The sequence below is a fragment of the Rhinolophus sinicus genome, chromosome 1, assembly GCF_057876585.1.
Source record: "Rhinolophus sinicus isolate RSI-liver-muscle chromosome 1, RSI-T2T, whole genome shotgun sequence".
Lineage (NCBI taxonomy): Eukaryota > Metazoa > Chordata > Mammalia > Chiroptera > Rhinolophidae > Rhinolophus > Rhinolophus sinicus.
In genome coordinates this window covers 83,434,132-83,454,394 of record NC_142501.1, presented here as the reverse complement: position 1 = coordinate 83,454,394, position 20,263 = coordinate 83,434,132, and the positions used below count along the sequence as shown (strand labels likewise).

Here is a 20,263-nt window from a genome sequence, read left to right as displayed (position 1 = left end):
CACAGAGAAAAGCAAATACCACATGATTTGACTTATATATGAAATAAAAAAAAATAAATGAACAAACAGAAACAGACTCATAGATACAGAGAACAAACTGATGGTTGCGAGATGGGAGGGGGTTGAGGGGATGGGTGAAAAAGGTGAAAAGATTAAGAAGTACAAAGTGGCAATTACAAAACGGTCATGGGATATAAAGTACAGCATAGGGAATATAGTCAATAATATTGTGATAGCTATATGTAGTGTCACATGGGTACTAGACATATCGTGGGGGAGGGGGATCAATTTAAAAGTCTAACTACTATGCTGTACACCTGGAACTAACACAATATTGAAGGTCAACTGTAATTGAAAAATAAACAAAATTAAGAAAAAAAGAAGCAAACAATATGCATTTTGATAAACTATAATTTATATAAATCAAAGAGCAAGAACCCAGAATCACAATAGTTCATAACCAATACTTTATAAATTCTGTAGTTCTAAAATATCCAACTAAATAATAAATCCTAATAGCTCTCAAAAAAAAAAATTGCACCTACCTAAAAGGTGGGATAAAGTTCAAATGAGATAATTACACGATACACTTAGCATAAGGCCTAACTTATAACAGGTGTTAGATAAATGCTACCTTTCATGAGTAGAGTTTGTATTATTATAATTAATGGTTTATCTGTATGTATTTTTCATCCTGTTCTCACTGAATTGATCAGTTTGTATGGGGATGGATGGACGAGGCAAATGGGTCATGGAGAACTGAGACTCTTATTGTTAGAAATTCAGAGGGTGCTGTTATTAATATGGCATCGGTATTCCTCCTTTTAGTGTTTTTGATATAAAACAATAATTAGGCGTGCTGTGTGCTCTCTGGATTGCTTCCTATGTCCATCCCTGCCAGGAAAGGAAATGCCCCACTGGAAATCTTGTTTTCCTGAATGATCTCTGAGCCAGGGGGGAAAAAAAGTTTTAAAAATAACCAGTTTGGACAAATGATGGCAGCAAATTACAGGGGAACTGAGTTTCTAGGAGTGTGTGTGTGTGTGTGTGTGTGTGTGTGTGTGTGTAAATGTTCTGTATCCCAATCAAAATATTAAAGCCCATGTCAATCAAACCCACAGCAGTGGAACACTTTGTGATCGATGAAAAAGTTGGTGACGAGACAGTTGGAAAGGGCGATGTGAAGACCATGGTGCTGACCCAGAAAGGGGAAAGCCTGGCTTCCAGTGTCATGCAAGCTCGCTGAGAACACTTGGGAAAGTCGTGTGAGCCTCCGTTTTCTCATCGGTGAAATCAGATTACCTCTTGTTCAGTCCTTCTCACAGGACTAAATGAGATCTGGTGGGGAAATGGCTCTGCAAAGTCACAGAGCATTCCACAAATGCAAGGGACTCCTTACAAGGTTCCAAGTGAGAAAAACAAATACTGAAAAAAGTCATTGAAAGTAAAAGCTTACCTGAAAGAGTGTCCTTCTTTGGATTTATTTGAAGCCAGCAATTTTCTGTTTTGATGTTCCTTATGTGAAGGGTTTGTCTAGCTAATTGCTACTTCGTACACACAACCATTTCCACCTGGAGAGGAAGGATATCCACTTCCCCTTCTTCTGGTGGTTAGAACCGGGGACTACCTGTGGGCCCAGCAGGTCTGAAATTGAGTTTGTTTCTGTCTCCCTCCATTGGAACTGAAGCTCCTCAAAGGCAAGTACCTTGCCTGCCTGGTTTATCAGTACCTGGTACAGGATCTAGTGCCTGGCATTTCACAGGTACTCAACAAATGTTTGTCGGATGAAGAATGCACTGTCGGATGAAGTTCTTCCCCATTGTGATGCGAGAGTGGCACCCGCAGCAAAAACAAACGATAAAAGAACAAAAAATTTCAATAGGTTGAGGTGAATGGTAAATGTTTAAGGAACTATGCACCCCTTTCCCTGACTCCCTCTGGCTCCCTAAAATCCATGAAGAGAGAAGGCTGGTTATTGCTGATGTAGGATGCTTTTCAAACCAAAGCTGAAATAGCTTCACAAGGATGTGACATCTTAGGGATACAAAATGCCATGAACAGGAGATGCTGCTTATAGGAAAGTAAAATACAGTCTGATTCTTTTTCAGTTGCTGTCATGCAGAAACCGTGGTTCCAGCTGACTAAAATTGCTGCCTAAATGAGGGAATGAGGATTTTCTGGGAAATGTAGGCTCCTAACAGAGCGCTGTGGTTTGAAAAGGTTCCCACGCAGTGATTTTTAAAATGCCGATTGACCTAACTGCAGTGGCTACTTTTCCATCATAATCTGTTATGTAATTATTGTTGCAACTTGGGCACGGCATCTTATAAAACAGATTTAAACTTACCCACCTAGACCAGCACCACTGACCTTTTTCTAGAATTTGTGGCGTTCATTCAGATTGCATAGGTAGAACTAGAGAATCTGGTGATTTCAACCAAACTAACCCCAGGAACATTAACTCAGGGTCTCCTTTGCCTTCCCAGGCTTGCAGGGGATACCATACAGCCAACATCTGGGATTTGAATGGTTTAAGAAAGATTGAGTTTGGTGCCTTAGTAAATGTTTGACCCCAAGTGACTCTCCTCACTTTCCGAATTTTGACCTTTACATTGCATATTGGAGCCCGTAGTATCTGAAAAGCTATTTTAGTCCAAATTCTCTGATGGAAATAACAGAAGCAGAGTCTGAATATCTCAAGCAAACAAATAAATGTATTGAAAAGATACAGAGGTGCTTACAGAACAGAAGGAGAAGCTGAGAATCTGCTTTATAAAAGTATAAGAGAAACTCTAGGAATAAAGGTGTTAGGAATAATTCAGTTTCCTCAGACCATTGCTACCAGAGTAAATGATTTAGGACCATTTCCAGTTCCTGTGTCATTTCTATCAACATCAAAATTCCAGGTCAAGAGCATCTGATAGACCTAGCTTCAGTCAGGTATCCAACCTCGCCAAGGCCTGGATAGGGTAAGGTACCATGATTGATAGTCATTCCTCCTATAGAGGAAAAGTCATTTTCCAAAAAAAGAATGAAGGCTCTCTCTCGGCAGCTGTTATGGCACCAAGGCTTCCCTTTGGCAGGGGAAAAAGTGGGGCAGTTCTTAAGGCGGAGGCGTGGAGGTGGGTTATACTGTTTTTAGTTCCCTATCTTTCAGTTCTCTCTCAGAGCTTCCCTCTCCTGCAAACCACTAATTAACACATCAGGCATTCCCACACCGGAATAGCACAAGCTCCTCCTCAGGAACAATCTGGGATGTGTGAGCCATTGAGAATTTTGGAGAAAGGGCAAAGTGGGTAAAAGGAGCACCACTGCAGACGGGAGGAGTGGGTATTATGTACTCCTTTTGAGTTGCTCAGTTACGTGGTTTCAGTTCTCTTTAGGTCAACACTTTTTTTTTTTTTTCATTTGAGAGAAATATTTCTACTGCAGTATCTTGAATTTTCTATGTGTGATATACTTTTTTTTAACTTTTATTTATTATAAGTGTGTTTTTCCAGGATCCATTAACTCCAAGTCAAGTAGTTGTTTCAATCTAGTTGTGGAGGGTGCAGCTCACTGGCTCATGTGGGGATCGAGAACCGGTAACGTTCTTGTTAAAAGCACCGCACTCTAACCAACTGAGCTAAATGGCCCCCCTACCTGTGATATTTTTAAATGTGAAGAGAAACTGAATATACAGTAATAGCCAACAATGTTCTTTTTAATTCCTTTTCCTAGGACTGACCACTGTAAAGTTTTTTTATTGTATAATTGATAACATGGGTAATGAATTTAAAATATTCTTTCATTGATGAGAACAACAACAACAAAAATGAGAGTGCCAGAGAAGAGGAGAAAAGTTATTGGGCAGAAAGTTCTACCCAGCACCCTTGAGGCAACTTGCTCATTTGAGTGCTTGCGACTCTCCAATCTTTGATCTGTTTTGCCCCAGGGTTTCCATATAAGTTACCTCCTAGGCAATACAAGCTAAAGACCCATAATGCACCCAGGATTTCAGCCCAGTGCATCCTAGAGTGGAACAAAGCACAATACACACTAGAGAAGAAATCTCTTCCAACTCAGTGTTATGCCAGTGTAGGTTCTAGTTTGGGAAATACCTAATTCTGTTGCTGTTTTTAGAACTACATATGTGTTGTTGCTACCTTAAACCTATTTCTCACATATAAAAAAAAAAATGGGTGGGGTATGTTTTATGTAGTTCAGTCAAAAGTTAACAATTGATTTTGATTTGTGTTGAAGCAAATCGGTATGTTCATTCTGCTTTTTTTCTCTCTTCCCTTTCAGTTCAAATTACCTACTCTAGTACTGCAAATTTCCCTCATGCCTTTATCACTATAAGCCACAAAAGCAGAATGGAACTCACGTTCATTGGCCACCTGTCACATGACAAGCATTGTTCAAATGTCTTTGCATATATCATTTCATTTACATTTATAGCATCTTCAGTGAACATATGTAGAACCCGAGTCCCAGAGACGTTGAAAAAAAGTATCCAGAGTCACAAAGCTAGTCATTGGTGGGTTCATATTGGAACCTATATTGGATTTCAAAGCACATTCTTTTCATGTTATTATGTCAAATAAGATAGTTAGATATCAGCTTATCAAGAACAAATCAGATAGTTAGATATCAGCTTATCAAGAACAAGTAAGCGTCCCAGAAACAAATGTCATTAGGAGTTTCCAAAGGCCAAAACGGTGCGAGAAGAAATGGATGAATGGAAGCAGAAAGAATCTTGTATCTGAGCTACAGTCTCTTAGTTCTCTCCCTTTCCCTTTTCCTGCAGGAGTACCCAGAGGGTGAGCAGACTACGTACTACTGAGTTCAGTGTTGAACAATTGTAGTTCAGGAAGAAGGATCACTGAAGGCTGGGGCTGGGGTCCGCAAAGTCATTCGGAAAGCGTGTAGACTGCACAAAACAAAGCTTTCGTTTCAATGGATTTTGATTCACTCTTTCATACAGTAAATACTTATCATATGTGTGTATGAGTGTTTATGAGAGGCCAGGCAGACAAAGATGAATAAGACATGGTTCTTCTGTCAAGGACATCAATGCCTACTGGGGAAGAGAGATGAGGTAACAAGCTATCGGAGTACAGCGGGATGCTAGCTATCGTCTGCTGTACTTGGATGCCCCTTCTATAATCAACATATTGTAGGCACACACTGATTTTTGACCATTCATTATCCACTTCACTTTGATTTCCTTTTAAATGATTGCTTCTCCCCCACTGGAAAGTCTGGTGAGACTCTTAAATCTAAGTGTCCTCATCCCTCTGCTTACCAGCAAACAGCCCCCGGACCCAAGCTGGAACCACGTTCACTCCCTGTATTTGGAATCTTGAAAAGAGGATTGAAAGATAGAAAAAAATTCCCCAGAAGTGACAGAAGATCATTAATTCTGGGGTAGGGCACTGACAACCCCGTTGAATGGCTCCTAGACCTATCACACCCCCACCTCCACCAGTTTTGATCAATTTCTGAGTCTTGTCATCCATCCTGAGAGCTGACAGAAATTCTCCTAATAAATCCCCATTGTCCAACAAGAAAAAAGACATGAAAGATCCCCTTGGTGAAACATGGGTTTGTGGGGGCAAGTCTGAAAGCGGAGAGGCCAGTTAGGAGGCCACGGTAGTAATCCAGGTGAGAGATAGTAAGAAACTGCCTTTGGTGGCGAGAGACAGAGGAGGAAAGATGGAGTCCAGAATCAAGAGATGGAGCTGGTTGAATTTGGTGACTACCGGACATAGAAGGCCAGAAACATAAGAGTAACATGAGGAGTTTTGCAGTGAAACAACAGCTCCCCTACCTCTTTTCTGTTGATCTAGAGGGTATGTTCTGACCTGTCCTTGGCTTGGGCAGCATTTTCTCACTTGCTTAAGGCTGCCTTCATCTTTCCTCACCCTCCCAGCCCTGGGATGAACACAACACTTCCTCCTAAAGAAATCATCTTCATTACTTAGGAAACTTGGCAGGGACACCAAATGGCTCTTTTCATCTTGTCTCCTAGGCCCCAGGCATACATGTTCAGTAGATTCTTGGAAATAGTCCTGGACAGCACGTAAGTCCTCCAACATCCACAAGCAAACTCTAACGATGACTGTGTGTCACAAAGATGCTCACTACCTCTGTGATCCCACTGACGTTCTCGTCTATGTGACCACAGCCCACATAGTTCACATAGCCTCACCACGCCTGCAGGGACGCCAAGGTGCTGTATGATATCAGCTCTGCCACAGAGGAAAGGGGTTCAAGTACTTGCGGTCACGCAGAAAGAATCCAGCAGCACTTGGCTGTGCAGAGCTGGACTTGGTGAACTGTGCTCTCCCCTCTGGGGGGGGGGGGGGGGGCGGCACACAGGATGCAAGCAGACAGCAACCTCTATGAGTCAGTGCCCATGCTGCCTGCCTGTCCTTTGCACCAATCTTTTGAACCAATGAATACAGTAACACCCATATCTACGACCTCTTATCTGCAGGCAAACAAGCCAGTAGGAAAGTTGTGCAAGAAGCTGAACAAACATCCACAAGAACGATGGACTCCACCCTCCCTAAGAAAGCTCTAAAGCCTGGATTTGGAGGGGCTCACTTCTGGGATGGAAAAGATGTGTTGATAATGGCGCTAGTTGGGTCTTCCTTTAGTTTATCTTATTGGAAAATATCTTGGAACCTGACTAGCTTTAAAAAAAATAATAATAATAAGATTAACATTTTAACAAACATATCAGTGGTATTTGAAATACCACACTATTTCTTGGATAATTTTATGAAAAATAAAAAGATATAAATATTGGTGTGTTCTAGTAGTTTTTGGAATCCCAGCATTTTCAAAACCATATTTAAGGTTGTCCAAGTAAAAAAGATGCTACAGACACTCGTATTGTGAAGAAAGTCTTGACAGGAAGTAGAAGGAAAAGAAACAAAAACATCTCACTTACAATTTATGCTCCCAGGCAATTATTGTCGGATGATTAGATTATTGTATTTGTTATAGCGTGATCACCTGTATTTCATTTCAAATAAATTTTTTTTTCAGTTTCTTTGCCAACAAAGTACACTTGATAGAAACACCTCAAAATCAATTTATACTACTTCACCAGTTTTATGCATTTTAAATTTAGGGAAACAACAATTAGGATATTTTCAATGATGAAAAGAACTCCATGAAGCTGCCATAATGTCAAAAGTTCCTGGCTCTGCTAACACTTATGTAATTGTTCTGGGAACCCCACACACCGGAATAGACCTACAATACCAGGCATGACTCATTAAATATTTCTATGCACATACTCTGTCTCTCAAATGCTCTCCTGTGGGGATTTATTTTTTCAAAAAAGGAAAAAAGAAAAAGTAGAAGACAAAATATGGTGCATCGAATCCAAAAGTTCTTTCTGTCATTTTTTGGAAAGTACTGCTTCGCATGAGAGCATTAGAAGAGGCTGCTGTTTTCATTAGTAAAGCACCCAGATGGGCTAGCATTAAAACAGGTTGAAACTGTGAAATTCTTCCTGAAAAAAATAAAATAAGAATAACATGAAGATCATGTGGGTTCTCAAATTTCCAAATAGTCCTCCCTTCCTCTTGTGACTTTATTCCCAAGTTTGTTTTTCTAAAAGTTGTGGCTGGTAGCATATGACTGGTGTCCTGCTCTCCTTAAGCCATGTAAGGAAAGTGATACATGCCCTGAAATGCCAATCGATACAGGCAGGCCTGGGCCCCCCATACCAAGGCTCATTGGTAGCATACACTCCAATGGTTTTTATCAGATGCCTTCTATAAGTCCAAATGCTTCAGTGGAATTTACCAAAGTATATGGCATAACCTGTACCCTAAAAAGCACAAGTTTGGTGCCACTTTCAATACTGAGGTAGTGCAGTTTTCATTAGCAGTAGTCAGAATTTAGGAATTCAATCAGTGAGCCAAACAGGGTTTGTGGAGATGAGGGTTCTGGGGGCATTTCCACCTGACAGTTGAAACAGGTTGCAGAGGGGAGTTTTTGTTTAGGCAGTAACAGGGCAGTTCGGCCAAATGGTCGTCATCAGAGACTTTAGACAAGAGGTCGTCAGTCTGTGTTCCACCCGAGGAGGGAGAGGAGAAGGAATCTGGCAGCCAATAACCATCAGTGGACCAAGCAGCCCGGAGTGGGGCCCCCGGGCCAAGGATAGGGCTCCGGGAGAGAGTCAAGCCTTGGGGTGGGCTAACAAGAAAAGGCAGAATTCCAGTTTTAGAGAAACTGAGCGGCAGAATGTGGAGGAAGAACAAGGTGGAACCGCAGTCTGTGGAACTGGAATACAAGGTAAAGTCTGTAACAGGAATACGAGTAAAGTGGAAACCTGGTAATGGAACAGGAGTCACAACAGAACCCGGAGCCCAGCGGAACGGCACACTGAGCTACTTATACGCGGGACCAGCACCGGGTGTGGGACTGAGCTGCAGGTGGGACTCCATAGCCCCAGCCCAGGGTTGAGCCTGAATCCAGGGGAAGGAGCCAAGCAGATGGTTGGACACCACTCACGCCAAAGTCCTTGTGGCTGCCAGCCCCATATTCCCCCTGCAACGTCATTCCTTTTTGTAAGCTGTTTCTGTTGCCTGAAATTCCCAAGCCTAACTGCTCTGGCTTCTCATCCTTCAGGATCCCATTCAAAAGGCATCTTCTCTGGGAAACCTTCCTGGCTCCTGACACTTACTACAGCTGGTCTTATCCTATTTTTCTTTACACATCTTTCTCCCCAGCTAGCCTTCAACCTTCTTGAAAAATGGGCCTTGGCATCTCCGTAGACCAGCCTAGGGCCAGCACAGCATAAGATCTCAATAAATATTTGAAGATAAATAAATGAATGGAGTGACTGAACAATTCCCTGAATGGAGTGAACGAGTGTTTATTAAATGAAAATCAATCGATCAATAAACAGGGTCATGAATGAAGTAACTGTTAATTCCATCTGTTGACAAGGGATACAAAATAATAAGAGTTGCTAACATTTATGCACTGCTTGCTGACTGTCCTGGGCTCAGTCCTTTATATAATTATCTTACTTCATCTTCACAACAACTCCTCAAAATGCAATTGCTATTATAACACCCATTTTACAGATGAGAAAATGGAAGCATCATGCTAGAGTCTTTAACCCAGCAATAGGACCCCTCACTTCTTGGGCCCTTCACGTGCCAAAGGGGATTTTGTGGCTGGTAGGGGTGGAGCAGGAGGCATCATCAGCCTGTACTTCTCTCTCTGCCTCCCCCTTCCTCCCCTGTCATGCATTAACAAAAGAGGATGTCCCATGAAGTGCTATTGCCAGGTCCCATGCGATGTCTGCCCTTCCCTTCCCAATGGGCAGGCGAGGCCACACTTGCATAGACCAGAGTTCCCCGAGTTCTCCTTTGAGTTCTTTACCTGGCCAGCCTTAGGGTGTAGGATGTAGCAGAAATTGAAGTGAAATGATAGGGAATTTTCATTTTCACCTGATATTTGCGTATCTACCTTGTTCCAAGGACCACATAAAATACTCTACATACAATATCCAATTCAGTCCTCACCCCAACCTGTGAGCTAGGTGTCCTCATCCCCCAACAGACAGATGAGGAACCTGAGAGTCCCAGAGGTTTAGCAATTTGCCCCATGTCCCGGAAGCTGGAAGCACAGTCAGGACACGACCGAGGCCCATCTGCCTCCAGTTTGGTGCAATTCAATAAGTGTCTTCTGAGTACCTTCTACTGGAGAGGCTCATCCCCTTCCCAGGCAGCACACTGCCACCAACACCCTTTGGTGTCAGGGACACAGCCGTTATCACCTTCGCTGGCTATTGGTGAGGGTCTCCTTTAAAGCATGACTTAGGAGCAGCTTTTGGGTCTGCCGATCAGAAAAAGTCACAAAGATCCCGTTCACTGGTGTAAAATTAGAGACACGAGCCACCTGTGATGGTGGGTAATAACATGAGCAACGTCTCCAGTCAGAAAATTCAGCCTCCTTCTCCTGACTTTTGCTCCTCTCCTCTGCTGCTCTTTAGTAACCCGTGCACTCACAGTTTACATGCACTCATTTTGGTTGGCCTGACCCTGATGGCTGATGATAACCTGTTATGAAATGATGCACGAGGAGGAGAGAGGAGAGCCCAGAGTCCACACCTGCCTGGTTTGCTTTGTGAAATTCCAGACTGTTTAATCTGCTCTACCTCATCCTAAGGACTCCAGATTCCACTTTTCGTAATGACTTTCTCCTCCTTAAAATGCCTACAGTTATCTTTAAACGTGAAAAAGAAGAGATGAATCATTTGCAGGAAATGGGGGGAAGAGACATGTGGTTAGAACGGCAGATGGCTGAGCCTGTGGGTACAGAGCTGTCTCTGTTTATCCTTCCACCACCCTCTGGAAGTGTACATTCATGGGGGGGGGGGGGGGCGGGCAGGACTGCGCAGGCTTTCAGGTACGAACATGTAACCCCACATCCGCTCGGATACTTCTCTGACATCTAAACTCCAGGGAAAGCGGGAAACTCAGTCTAGGCTCAGATTGGACTATTTATTATCCTCTCCTTGAAGTTTTGACATTAAACCTTCTCAAGGTGAAAAACTACTTTCAATTAGTGGCAACAGAATTTCTCATGCTGTCTTTTTTTCTCCTGGAGGATATGAAGTAAGTACTTGAATATTCTTTCTATGCCACTGTGACCTCATATGGAATTGTCAACTGCCTAGAGGGAAGCTAGAGGAAGAAGACTATTCAGAAAAATATACACATTGAGCAGGAGAACACGAATTGTTCTTAGTGGGGCTTTTGGTGATAGGGATGGGGAAAGGACATAAAGATACTAAGATCTCAGAGATGAAGGGACCAAAGTTTTGCCAATGCAAACAAATGTGCCTTATGGGATGTTGATTTTAAGCTGGCTATTATGGAACAAAAAACTCAGAAAGAAACGTTCACCCTCCCCCTTCTACCTGCCTAAAGGAATTTAAATAGAGGAACTGCTCCATGAAGGGAGATATCATCACAGATAACTATAGTTTAATATAAGCTAATGTGTGATAGAGAGGAACCTCACAGGCCCGTTTGTTCAAAGTCCTCTCTGTGTCCCTTTGTTAAAGATGGCTCAGCAAACATTTATTTACCAAACATTTGCTTTTCCGTCTTCATGTGAATGGTCTTCCTGCCCTTTGAAGTCCCAAACCACAGCCCCCCAACCACCCCCCTTCTCCTTAGCTCCAGATGGCATGTAAACCTCAACTGCCCAATACTTCTTTGGGTCTCAGTATGACACCCCGGAATGTATACTCGTATAACATTCAACATGTTTCTCCTGTTAATCTGTCTGTGTTACTTTGATCATTAGCTCAGCTCGAAGAACTGAGAAGGTGGGAGAAGAGTTGCTTTTTTTAAGCCCCACCAGGACATGTGCGCAGGCTGAGGGGCTGCTCCCCGAACTCAGCTTCTTGCTGTAGGTATGGAAATGACACCAGCTGTTGGCAGTTTCACTTAGATAACTGAAATAAGTCGCTAGAATCCCAAGAATTCAAGGGAACATACGTTTTGAAAACTGACTTTTTTCAGAAGGCTACATTTAGGTCCTCCTGTTACTTCTACGTAAATTTCCAAATGTCATCTGGCTGTATGTGCTAAAACCAGTGATTGTTGTTGTTTTATTTTTAGATGTATGAAAGTCATTTCATTCACAGACTATCTCACTGACTTATTTTCCTACTTCCATCACCACCATCTGCCCTCCCTCCCCTAGACCCATACATATCACAGGACCCTGTTGCGGGCACACAAGTGTGCAGAAAGAGCTGATCATTTGTTTCCTTCATACAATAAGGGTATGGTAAAATATGAATCTAGAAGTTGAGATGTTTTTAGCACAAATTATTATATACCACGTAGAAACGAAGCATTGTGGCTGAGAGTATTTTTTATTAATTAACACTCCTTTAAAAATCAACTTTAGTAAAAAAAAGTCTTAGATTACAAATGAGTGAACTTGGGGTGGCCGGATGGCTCAGTTGGTCAGAGGGCAAGCTCTGAACAACAGGGTCGCTGGTTTGATTCCCACATGGGCCAGTGAGCTGCACCCTCCACAACTAGATTGAAGACAATGAGGTGCCACTGAGCTTCTGCAGGGGCGGCGGGATAGCTCAGTTGGTTAGAGCGTGAGCTCTCAACAACAAGGTTGCCGGTTCAATTCCCGCATGGGATGGTGGGCTGCGCCCCCTGCAATTAAAGATTGAAAAACGGTGACTGGACTTGGAGCTGAGCTGCACCCTCCACAACTAGATTGAAGGACAACGACTTGGGAGCTGATGGGCCCTGGAAAAACACTTTTCCCCAATAGAAACAAATAAAAAAAAAAATGCAAGGAAGAATCCTATACAGTATACTGGAGAGCGATCTTAAAAAAAAAAAAAAGAATGAGCAAACTCAGTCCAGAAATCAATCTGAATAATCATAAAACATATTTCAGCAATCATAAATCTTGTTAATAATAGAATTTCCACTTCCATATTCATTATGATCTGATGACTCATTTATCCAAAAGTTGTTCATACTAACCTTCACAAAAGCACGAATTCTTGGATTCTAAAGAGCTTTAAAACTGTTCTTCATAATTTAAAAACATGACTGTACTAATTTTTGTGCCTCTCAAGATTCCCCAGCCCCACCTGACCCCCAAGCCTTGGCCTCTTCCTGAACAGACAGCCTCCTGGGAGGCCCGGCTTTGGTGAGACCACATCACACCTGCTGAAACAGGAGCCTCAGAGTCTCCAGGGCCCAGGTCTGACCTGCCAAGACTCATGCCCTTATGGATGGCTGCTCTCCCCCCAGCTCTCGCAGGTTTCCTGATGGCTCCCTGACGTGGCTAAGTAACAACCCAGAAGTGCTGGAGAGTTAAACTTTGAATCAAGGGATTAGAGGTCAGGAAGATAAGTCCTTCCTTTCGCCACCCCCACCCCCACAGCCAATGGATTGCTTCAAGGTGAACTGCAAGATGAGAAACTGGCTTGTATTTCCTTGTGAAGTTATGGCCAGTTCCTCAATACACCATCTGGCATTTCTTTCTTTCTTTTCCTTTCTTTCCTGCCTTACTCTCTTGCTTACTTTTGCAGCCCTAGGATTGCACCTTCCAAGATAGCAGACTAGCAAGTAATCTTTGCCTCAAGTTTTAAGGGAATCTGGCTAAGACAATGATCACAAATAAAATCACATGTTATATCTTAAATATGGCCTCCTGCCTACAGTCGATTTTCCTCTTAGTAAGAAAAATGAATGGAGATCTAAAATCCCTATTAAGGTAACTAGAGTTGCTCTAGTGAAGTATCTCTGAGTTGAGACTATGTTTCCTAAGTCTCGTCCCTGTGTCCTGTGAGTTTTAGCTTACTCCAATAGGACTGGACACACAGTTCTTCTCTGGGATTGGCGGCTTCTGCCAGTTCGGTGTGGTGACCCAGGACAACAGACAGTAGCTTTTCCTATACACAGTCTGGTATTTACAAACCTACTCTCTGATCTCCGTCTTACTATCATCGAGATGCTATCTTCCACCTTCTTTGTGTCCTTATCTCCCATTTCAGAAATTCAGCGAATTCCTGATACATACTTGTGATAAAGCCAGTTCAAAGTAATGTTCAAAATCCTTTTGATTCAGGATCGTCTGTTTTGTGAAAATATGTATCTTTTAATCAGCAGCTGCAGCTTCTGAAAGCAAGGTGATATTTGGGGATTGTAAACAAGACCCTTTAGAGACACAAGTCTTTCCCAGACTGAGAAACAGGAGTAAAGGGACTTTTTCACTTCTCTATTTAATGGGCCAGATAATATCTTCTTATGGGGTCTGGGGGTAAGAATAGAGGCTTTTAGACATTTAGTGGCATCACTCTCCTTGCTGCTCAAAAGAAAGATGCTACAAGAGTATGATTAAGGCTGTTATTTTAATGATGTAAAATTCCTCAAAAAGTTTGCATAGGTGATAATGACGTAGACAGAGCAGAAGACAAACAGCTCTTACATGATTAAAACAAAACAAAACAAAACCAGGGCTGCTTTTATTATTATTATTATTATTATTATTATTATTATTATTTCAGGCATACAACACAATGTAATAGACATTTACACCCCTCACAAAGTGATAATCCCCCCTCCCCCAATCTACTACCCCTCTGACATCGTCTATAGCTGTTACAGTTCCACTGACTCTATTGCCTACGCTGTACTCCACATCCTGTGTCCCTATATATATTAAATTATAGTTGACATTCATTGTTATTCAGCTTTTTGGACCCTGAGTGAGCGTAAGGAGTGAGAGCAGTTTTCATGACCACACGAGATTTAGAATGAGTTAAGAAGGAAAAATCAGACATCATGAGTTACGTATCAAAGTGTGCTTTCGGATTATCAAGTGCCTCTACATTTTTTCTATTTGAAACTAATGATTGAGTAATGGTATTTAAGTTCAGTGGCTACAGTGAACTTATTGAGGACAAATAAGGTATAAAAATAAAATAGGATTTTTATTTCATTTATTTGTTTACCCATCAAAATTTTATTTATTTACCATGTAAAGAATGTGACTAGTTCTCAGGAAATTCAATAGCCTTTAAACATATGAAAAGATGCTCAACCTGACTCTTAATGAGAGAAATACAAATTACAGTTACCATGAGATATCGATATTCATCTATCAGATTGGCAAAAAGTTTGAGAGTCCACTGTGTCAGCTAAGGTATGGGGAAAGATATTCCTGGTGGGAATGCAAACTAGTTCAGTCTCTCAAGGGGGCACTTGGGTGAAATCCATGAAAATTATAAATTCACATACTCTGACCAAGCACGTCCACATTTAAGAATTTATCCTACAGACATACTCACATACTGAGTGGATGGACGCATAAAAAGCATATTCACTATAGCCATTGCTTGCAATGGCAAAAAAGATTATAAACAACCTTAATGTCCATCAATAGGAAGACTGGCTAAGTAAATGATGCTACGTCCATGCAATGGAATACTACGTAGTCATTAAAAAGAGTGGGGAAGTTCTCGGTTTTCTGATACGAGCCCATCTCCAAACTGTGTTTAATGAAAAATCAAATTGCACTCCTGTATGTTTAGTCTGCTACAATTATGTACGAATAATACCAGTAATATTAAATGTACAGGCTAGTATATGCATAGACTCTCTTTTTAGGAGGACGCAGAAAAATTACTTAACAGTGGTTGGTTCTAGGGATAGAAACTAGGTGACTGACTAGGTGAGACGTTTACTCTATCCCACTTTTTTCCTTCTGAATGTTACTCCATGCACAAGCAACACCTATACTAACTTAACTCAATAATACTTTATGTTTTACGAGAAGAAAAACTGAATAATTGATGTAGACATTTGAAAAAAAGGGCTTTCATCTAATGTATAGGAAAATTATATTCTGTAGTTTTAAGTCACCTAGCAGCAGCATACACACTTTTTGTTTTTCATAGACTTTAGTTTTTTAGAGCAGCTTTAAGTTTACAGTGAAATGGAGCAGGAAATATAGATATTTCCCATACTCTCCCTGTCCCCCATATATGCACAGCTTCCCCTATTGTGAACTTCCCGCACCAAAGCGGTACATTTGTCACAACTGATGAACCTACACTGATACATTATTATTAGCCAAAGTCCACAGTTTACATTAGGGCTCATTCTTGGTGGTATACATTCTATGGATTTTAACAAATGTACAATGACATGTATGCACCATTATAGTATTGTACGCAATAGTTTCACTGCCCTACAAATCCTCTGTGCTCCACCAAATCATCCCTCCCTCTCACCCTTCAACCTCTGGTAATCACTGATTTTTCTTTCTCCATAGTTTTGCCCTTTCCAGATGTCATATGTAGGACTCACATAGTAATTAGCCTTTTCGGATTGGCTTCTTTCATTTAGCAATATGCATTTAAACTTCCTCCATACCTTTTCATGGCTTGATAGCTTTTTTTTTTTTGGTGCTGAATAATATTCCATTTTCTGGATGGACCACAGTTGATTTCTCCTTTCACCTACTGAAGGACATCTTGGTTGCTTCCAAGTTTTGGCAGTTATAAATAAAGCTGCTTGAAACATCCGTGTACAGGTTATTGTGTGGACGTTTTCAACTCCTTTGGGTAAATACCAAGGTGCATGATTGCTGGGTCGTATGATAAGAAGATGTTCTTTTTTATAAATTGCCAAACTGTCTTCCTTCCAAAGTGGCTGTACCATTTTGTACTTGTTGTCACTGTTTCCGATTTGGGTCATTCTAAAAGTGTGTGTGGTATGCCATTGTTGTTTTAATTTGCACTTTCCTGGTGACATAAGCTGTGGAGCATCTTTTCATGTGCTTACTTGGCATCTGTATATCTTCTTTGATGGGGTGATCATTAAAGTCTCTTGTCCATTTTTAAATCAAGTTGTTCATTTTCTTATTGGTGAGTTTTAAAGAGTTCTTTGTTTATGTCGGGTAACAAGTCTTTATCAGATATGTCTTTTGCAAATATTTTCTCCCACTCTGTGGTTTACACATTTAAAAAAATATATAAGCGGATAAGTCACTTTTAAAGATCGAATCAGAAATTAGAATTATCGATGGCCACATTCTTTATTAATAAATGGATAAATCGGGGCCGGCCCGGTGGCTCAGGCGGTTAGAGCTCCGTGCTCCTAACTCCGAAGGCTGCCGGTTCAATTCCCACATGGGCCAGTGGGCTCTCAACCACAAGGTTGCCAGTTCAATTCCTCGAATCCCGCAGGGATGGTGGGCTCCGCCCCCTGCAACTAAGATTGAACACGGCACCTTGAGCTGAGCTGCCTCCCGGATGGCTCAGTTATTGGTTGGAGCACGGGCTCTAACCACAAGGTTGCCGGTTCGACTCCAGCAAGGGATGGTGGGCTGTGCCCCCTGCAACTAGAAAACGGCAACTGGACCTGGAGCTGAGCTGCGCCCTCCACAACTAAGACATAAAGGACAATAACTTGAAGCTGAACAGAACCCTCCACAACTAAGATTGAAAGGACAACAACTTGACTTGAAAAAAAAAAAAAGTCCTGAAGTACACACTGTTCCCCAATAAAGTCCTGTTCGCCTTCCCCAATAAAATCTTAAAAAAAAAAAAGTTAAAAAAAAAAATAAATGGATAAATCTTTATTACTTCCCTTTACAACTGATGCTGTGTTGTCAGCACAACCATGAGTCTAATTATTTTCCTTGAGTTTTTTGCAGGAAAGAAATCTAACCAGTAATGGATGAGTACATGCAAATGCAGACTGTAATGTTGTGATATTTAAACTGCCCATAAAATGAAAACTAATGTGTTTAAGGACTAAAAAGGCTTATTCTTCTATAATTTGTAATCTCCCAGTTGCTTTGTGGCAAATGTCAGCGTAAGTTTCCCAAGAAATGCATGTTAGGAGAGAACAAATGAATCAGAATAATTTACTGTACCAGAGCAACTATTTCCATTTGAAGAACTTATCATTTATCGCTTATATAAATGTACCTCAGAAAGTAGCATATATTATCTTCTTTGTATGTCTTCCTGACATGTCTCCTTATCATACAGAGGACGCCAAAAAAATGTATACACATTTTAAGAAAGGAAAAAAACTGTATTAAAATTGTAATACTCAATATATATCGATAACAAAAGATGAATACAAGTCATGTGTATACATGTTTTTAGTATCCCCAATGTATCACCCTATAACCATTTAGTTTTCATGTATAAAATAAAATACTGAGGAGTTCCTCACTGTAAGTCCACATTGTCCCGTCCTGGGATGGAAAGACTCTGTCAGTTATCTAACACTACTGTCCTTTTCAATCTTGAACTTTGATACTGTTCTAATGGCACACTGAATGCTACCTTTGTAACATTCTCTCTTAGGTCACTGTCCCCACCTGTTAGCTTCTTGAGGGGAGTGTCCCCATCGGTTTATCTTTTTATCCCTTAGAATATCTTACACCAACTCAGCAGACATATCCAGTATGGATTTTTTTTTTTTTTTTTAAGGTAGAAGACAGTGTCACTTTGGCAAAATTTAAATCACTTTCAGTCTGTAGTACATTCTGTGATTAGACACCAGTGCTACTTTTTCAAAAAGAGGAGAGAATTCTGATGGGGTGCTGGGAAAGTGAAATGGAGATCTATTTTTCAGAAGGGGCCCGGCAGCAGACGGAAAAAGACACAACCAGGTACCCCCTGCTATAACGATAGACTCCAAGACCCAACACTCAAGGACAGCCTGAAAGCATTTTACCCAACTCTTAAGTGACCATGTTTCATTCCTTCTACTAACATGCTACACCCCTACCCCATTTGAGCAGGAGTAATGGGACTTTTGTTTGTAATAAAAAACAATGGGGAGACGGGTCCTTCTTTACAAAATCTCACTTAATGGAAAAGTGTTTGTAGCCAAATGTGTTGCAATGGCATTTTCATCCTAAAGGCAATGGGCTCTTGTGTTAGAAATGCCACTTCCAGGGTAGTGAGCGTGGGGAAAGTTGGCAGAAGCTTCCCGCCAAAGAGTATTTCAGATGCCTTTACTGAACTTCAACTTTTCTGTAGGTTTGAAATATTTATAATGGAAAGTTAGGGGCAAAAGGCAGTTTCTCTCCCCGGAGAGGGTTATACCACTGGCATTTAGGACAGCATTCCCCCTTTCCTGGCTACAATTACAAGGATCTCTCAGTACCTCCCTGTGTGAAGAAAAGTGTTTTGTTGTCTTCTATTAATAGGGAGGGATTCTGAGTCACACAAAGACTAAGAGATTTTCCTAGCCCCAGAAAGAAGAGGAATGAAACAAAGCGGGATGATTAGCATATTATTTTAGGAACAGGACAATTGTGGGGGTATAGCATCATTTTCCTAGACAATTGCAATTGCTTCCTAATTGGTTTTCCTGCCTCCAGTTTCTTTCCTCTCCAGTCTACTCACCCTTTTGTTCTCAGAATCACATTCTGAAACCATGCCACACCCCTGTATAAATATCTTTTTGATGACATCTCACTGCCTAAAGAAAACCCCAGCTCCTCAGCATGACATCCAAAGTCCATGTCTACCTAGGTTTAAAGTACCTTTCCTATGTTCTTCACCATTCTGCACCCTCCATACTGCTCAGCTGCACTCCAGTTGTCACGTATGTCCTCGCCTCCAAACCTTTGTTCATGCCGGCTGTCTCTGTAGCCCAGGGTGCTTTCTTCTCCTATCTCCCTGGAATGGGGAAAAGGGAGAAATCTGCTTATCCATAGGGATCTAACTCTGGGACCCTTTCCAACACCCAAGGTCGATGTCCCATTTCTCTACTTGTTCCTATAGCACTTCCTTTCTATTGCAATTACCGTACTGCATTTGTTTTGTTATATCCTAGCTACCTGGGCATGTGTCTAACCTCCCCAGTAAGACTCGCTTTCTGTTACAGCAGGGCCTTACTCATTTCTATATGTACAGCAATCATTTTAGTTCTAGACACACAGTGGGTGCTCAATAAATGCTTGATGCTGTTATCAAGAGAACCTTTCTTTTAGGCGGATGGACAGGCAGATCTGGGTCAGTTTCAAGCCTCCTGAAACAAAATCAGAGTCCGTGCCAATCCAGGAGTTAAGCATACAGGGACAAGAGATTAGTTATATCTAATGTTGCGCTTTTCTGTGAGTTAGTCCTGATATTTATGAGTAACGTGTACTATGTGAGTCACCCGCTCAGGTAACCTTCAAGAAAACGTCTATACTTGACTAGAGCTGGGGGCTGAGGAACCCGGCTATCTGGAACATTCTGAGCTTCTCAAAGTGTGGCCCACCTGCATGTTGCCACTGCTGGCTGCTGGACTCAAAGACCTTTGCCTGGACCCCTCTCTAGACCTTCTAAATCAGAGTCCCTGAGCAGGAGGTTAGGGTATGGACTAGGAGCAAGTACTTCCAGGTGTTTCTAAACATTTCATGTTGAGACCCATCAGTCTGGCTGGAAACCTCTCCCTGGGCAAGGGGAATGATGGGGGACAAATGTTGTGAATCCTTCTAGGTCAATGGTTCTCAGCCCGGGTGCATACTATTAGAATTCCTTGGGGAGCTCTTGACATGCTAATGCCTCCGGCCCACCTTACAAAATGTAAATCAGAATTACTGGGGATGGGACTTGGACACCTATATTTTTCAGAAGCTCTGCTTCTGAGCCAAGGTGGCTGTTGGACACACGTCAGATTATTTTGATAAAAATCAGAGGCTTTTAGTGGTTAGAGGGCCCCAGATTTAGGTC

At 41.7% G+C, this 20,263-nt stretch overlaps 1 protein-coding gene across 2 annotated transcripts in view; it reads left to right on the top strand.

Annotated features, from left to right (window-relative positions):
* POC1B (POC1 centriolar protein B) overlaps positions 1 to 9,960 on the top strand; it is a 141,671-nt gene extending 131,711 nt beyond the window's left edge. Inside the window, exon 12 of one of the 2 annotated variants that reach the window (XM_019742146.3) lies at positions 1,122 to 9,960. In XM_019742146.3, the coding sequence (XP_019597705.1) occupies positions 1,122 to 1,139 (18 nt within the window). In that variant the 3' untranslated portion in view covers positions 1,140 to 9,960. The remainder of the gene's footprint in view (positions 1 to 1,121) is intronic. The other variant, XM_019742145.3, reaches the window with a different exon arrangement.
* Positions 9,961 to 20,263: the final 10,303 nt, after the last annotated feature.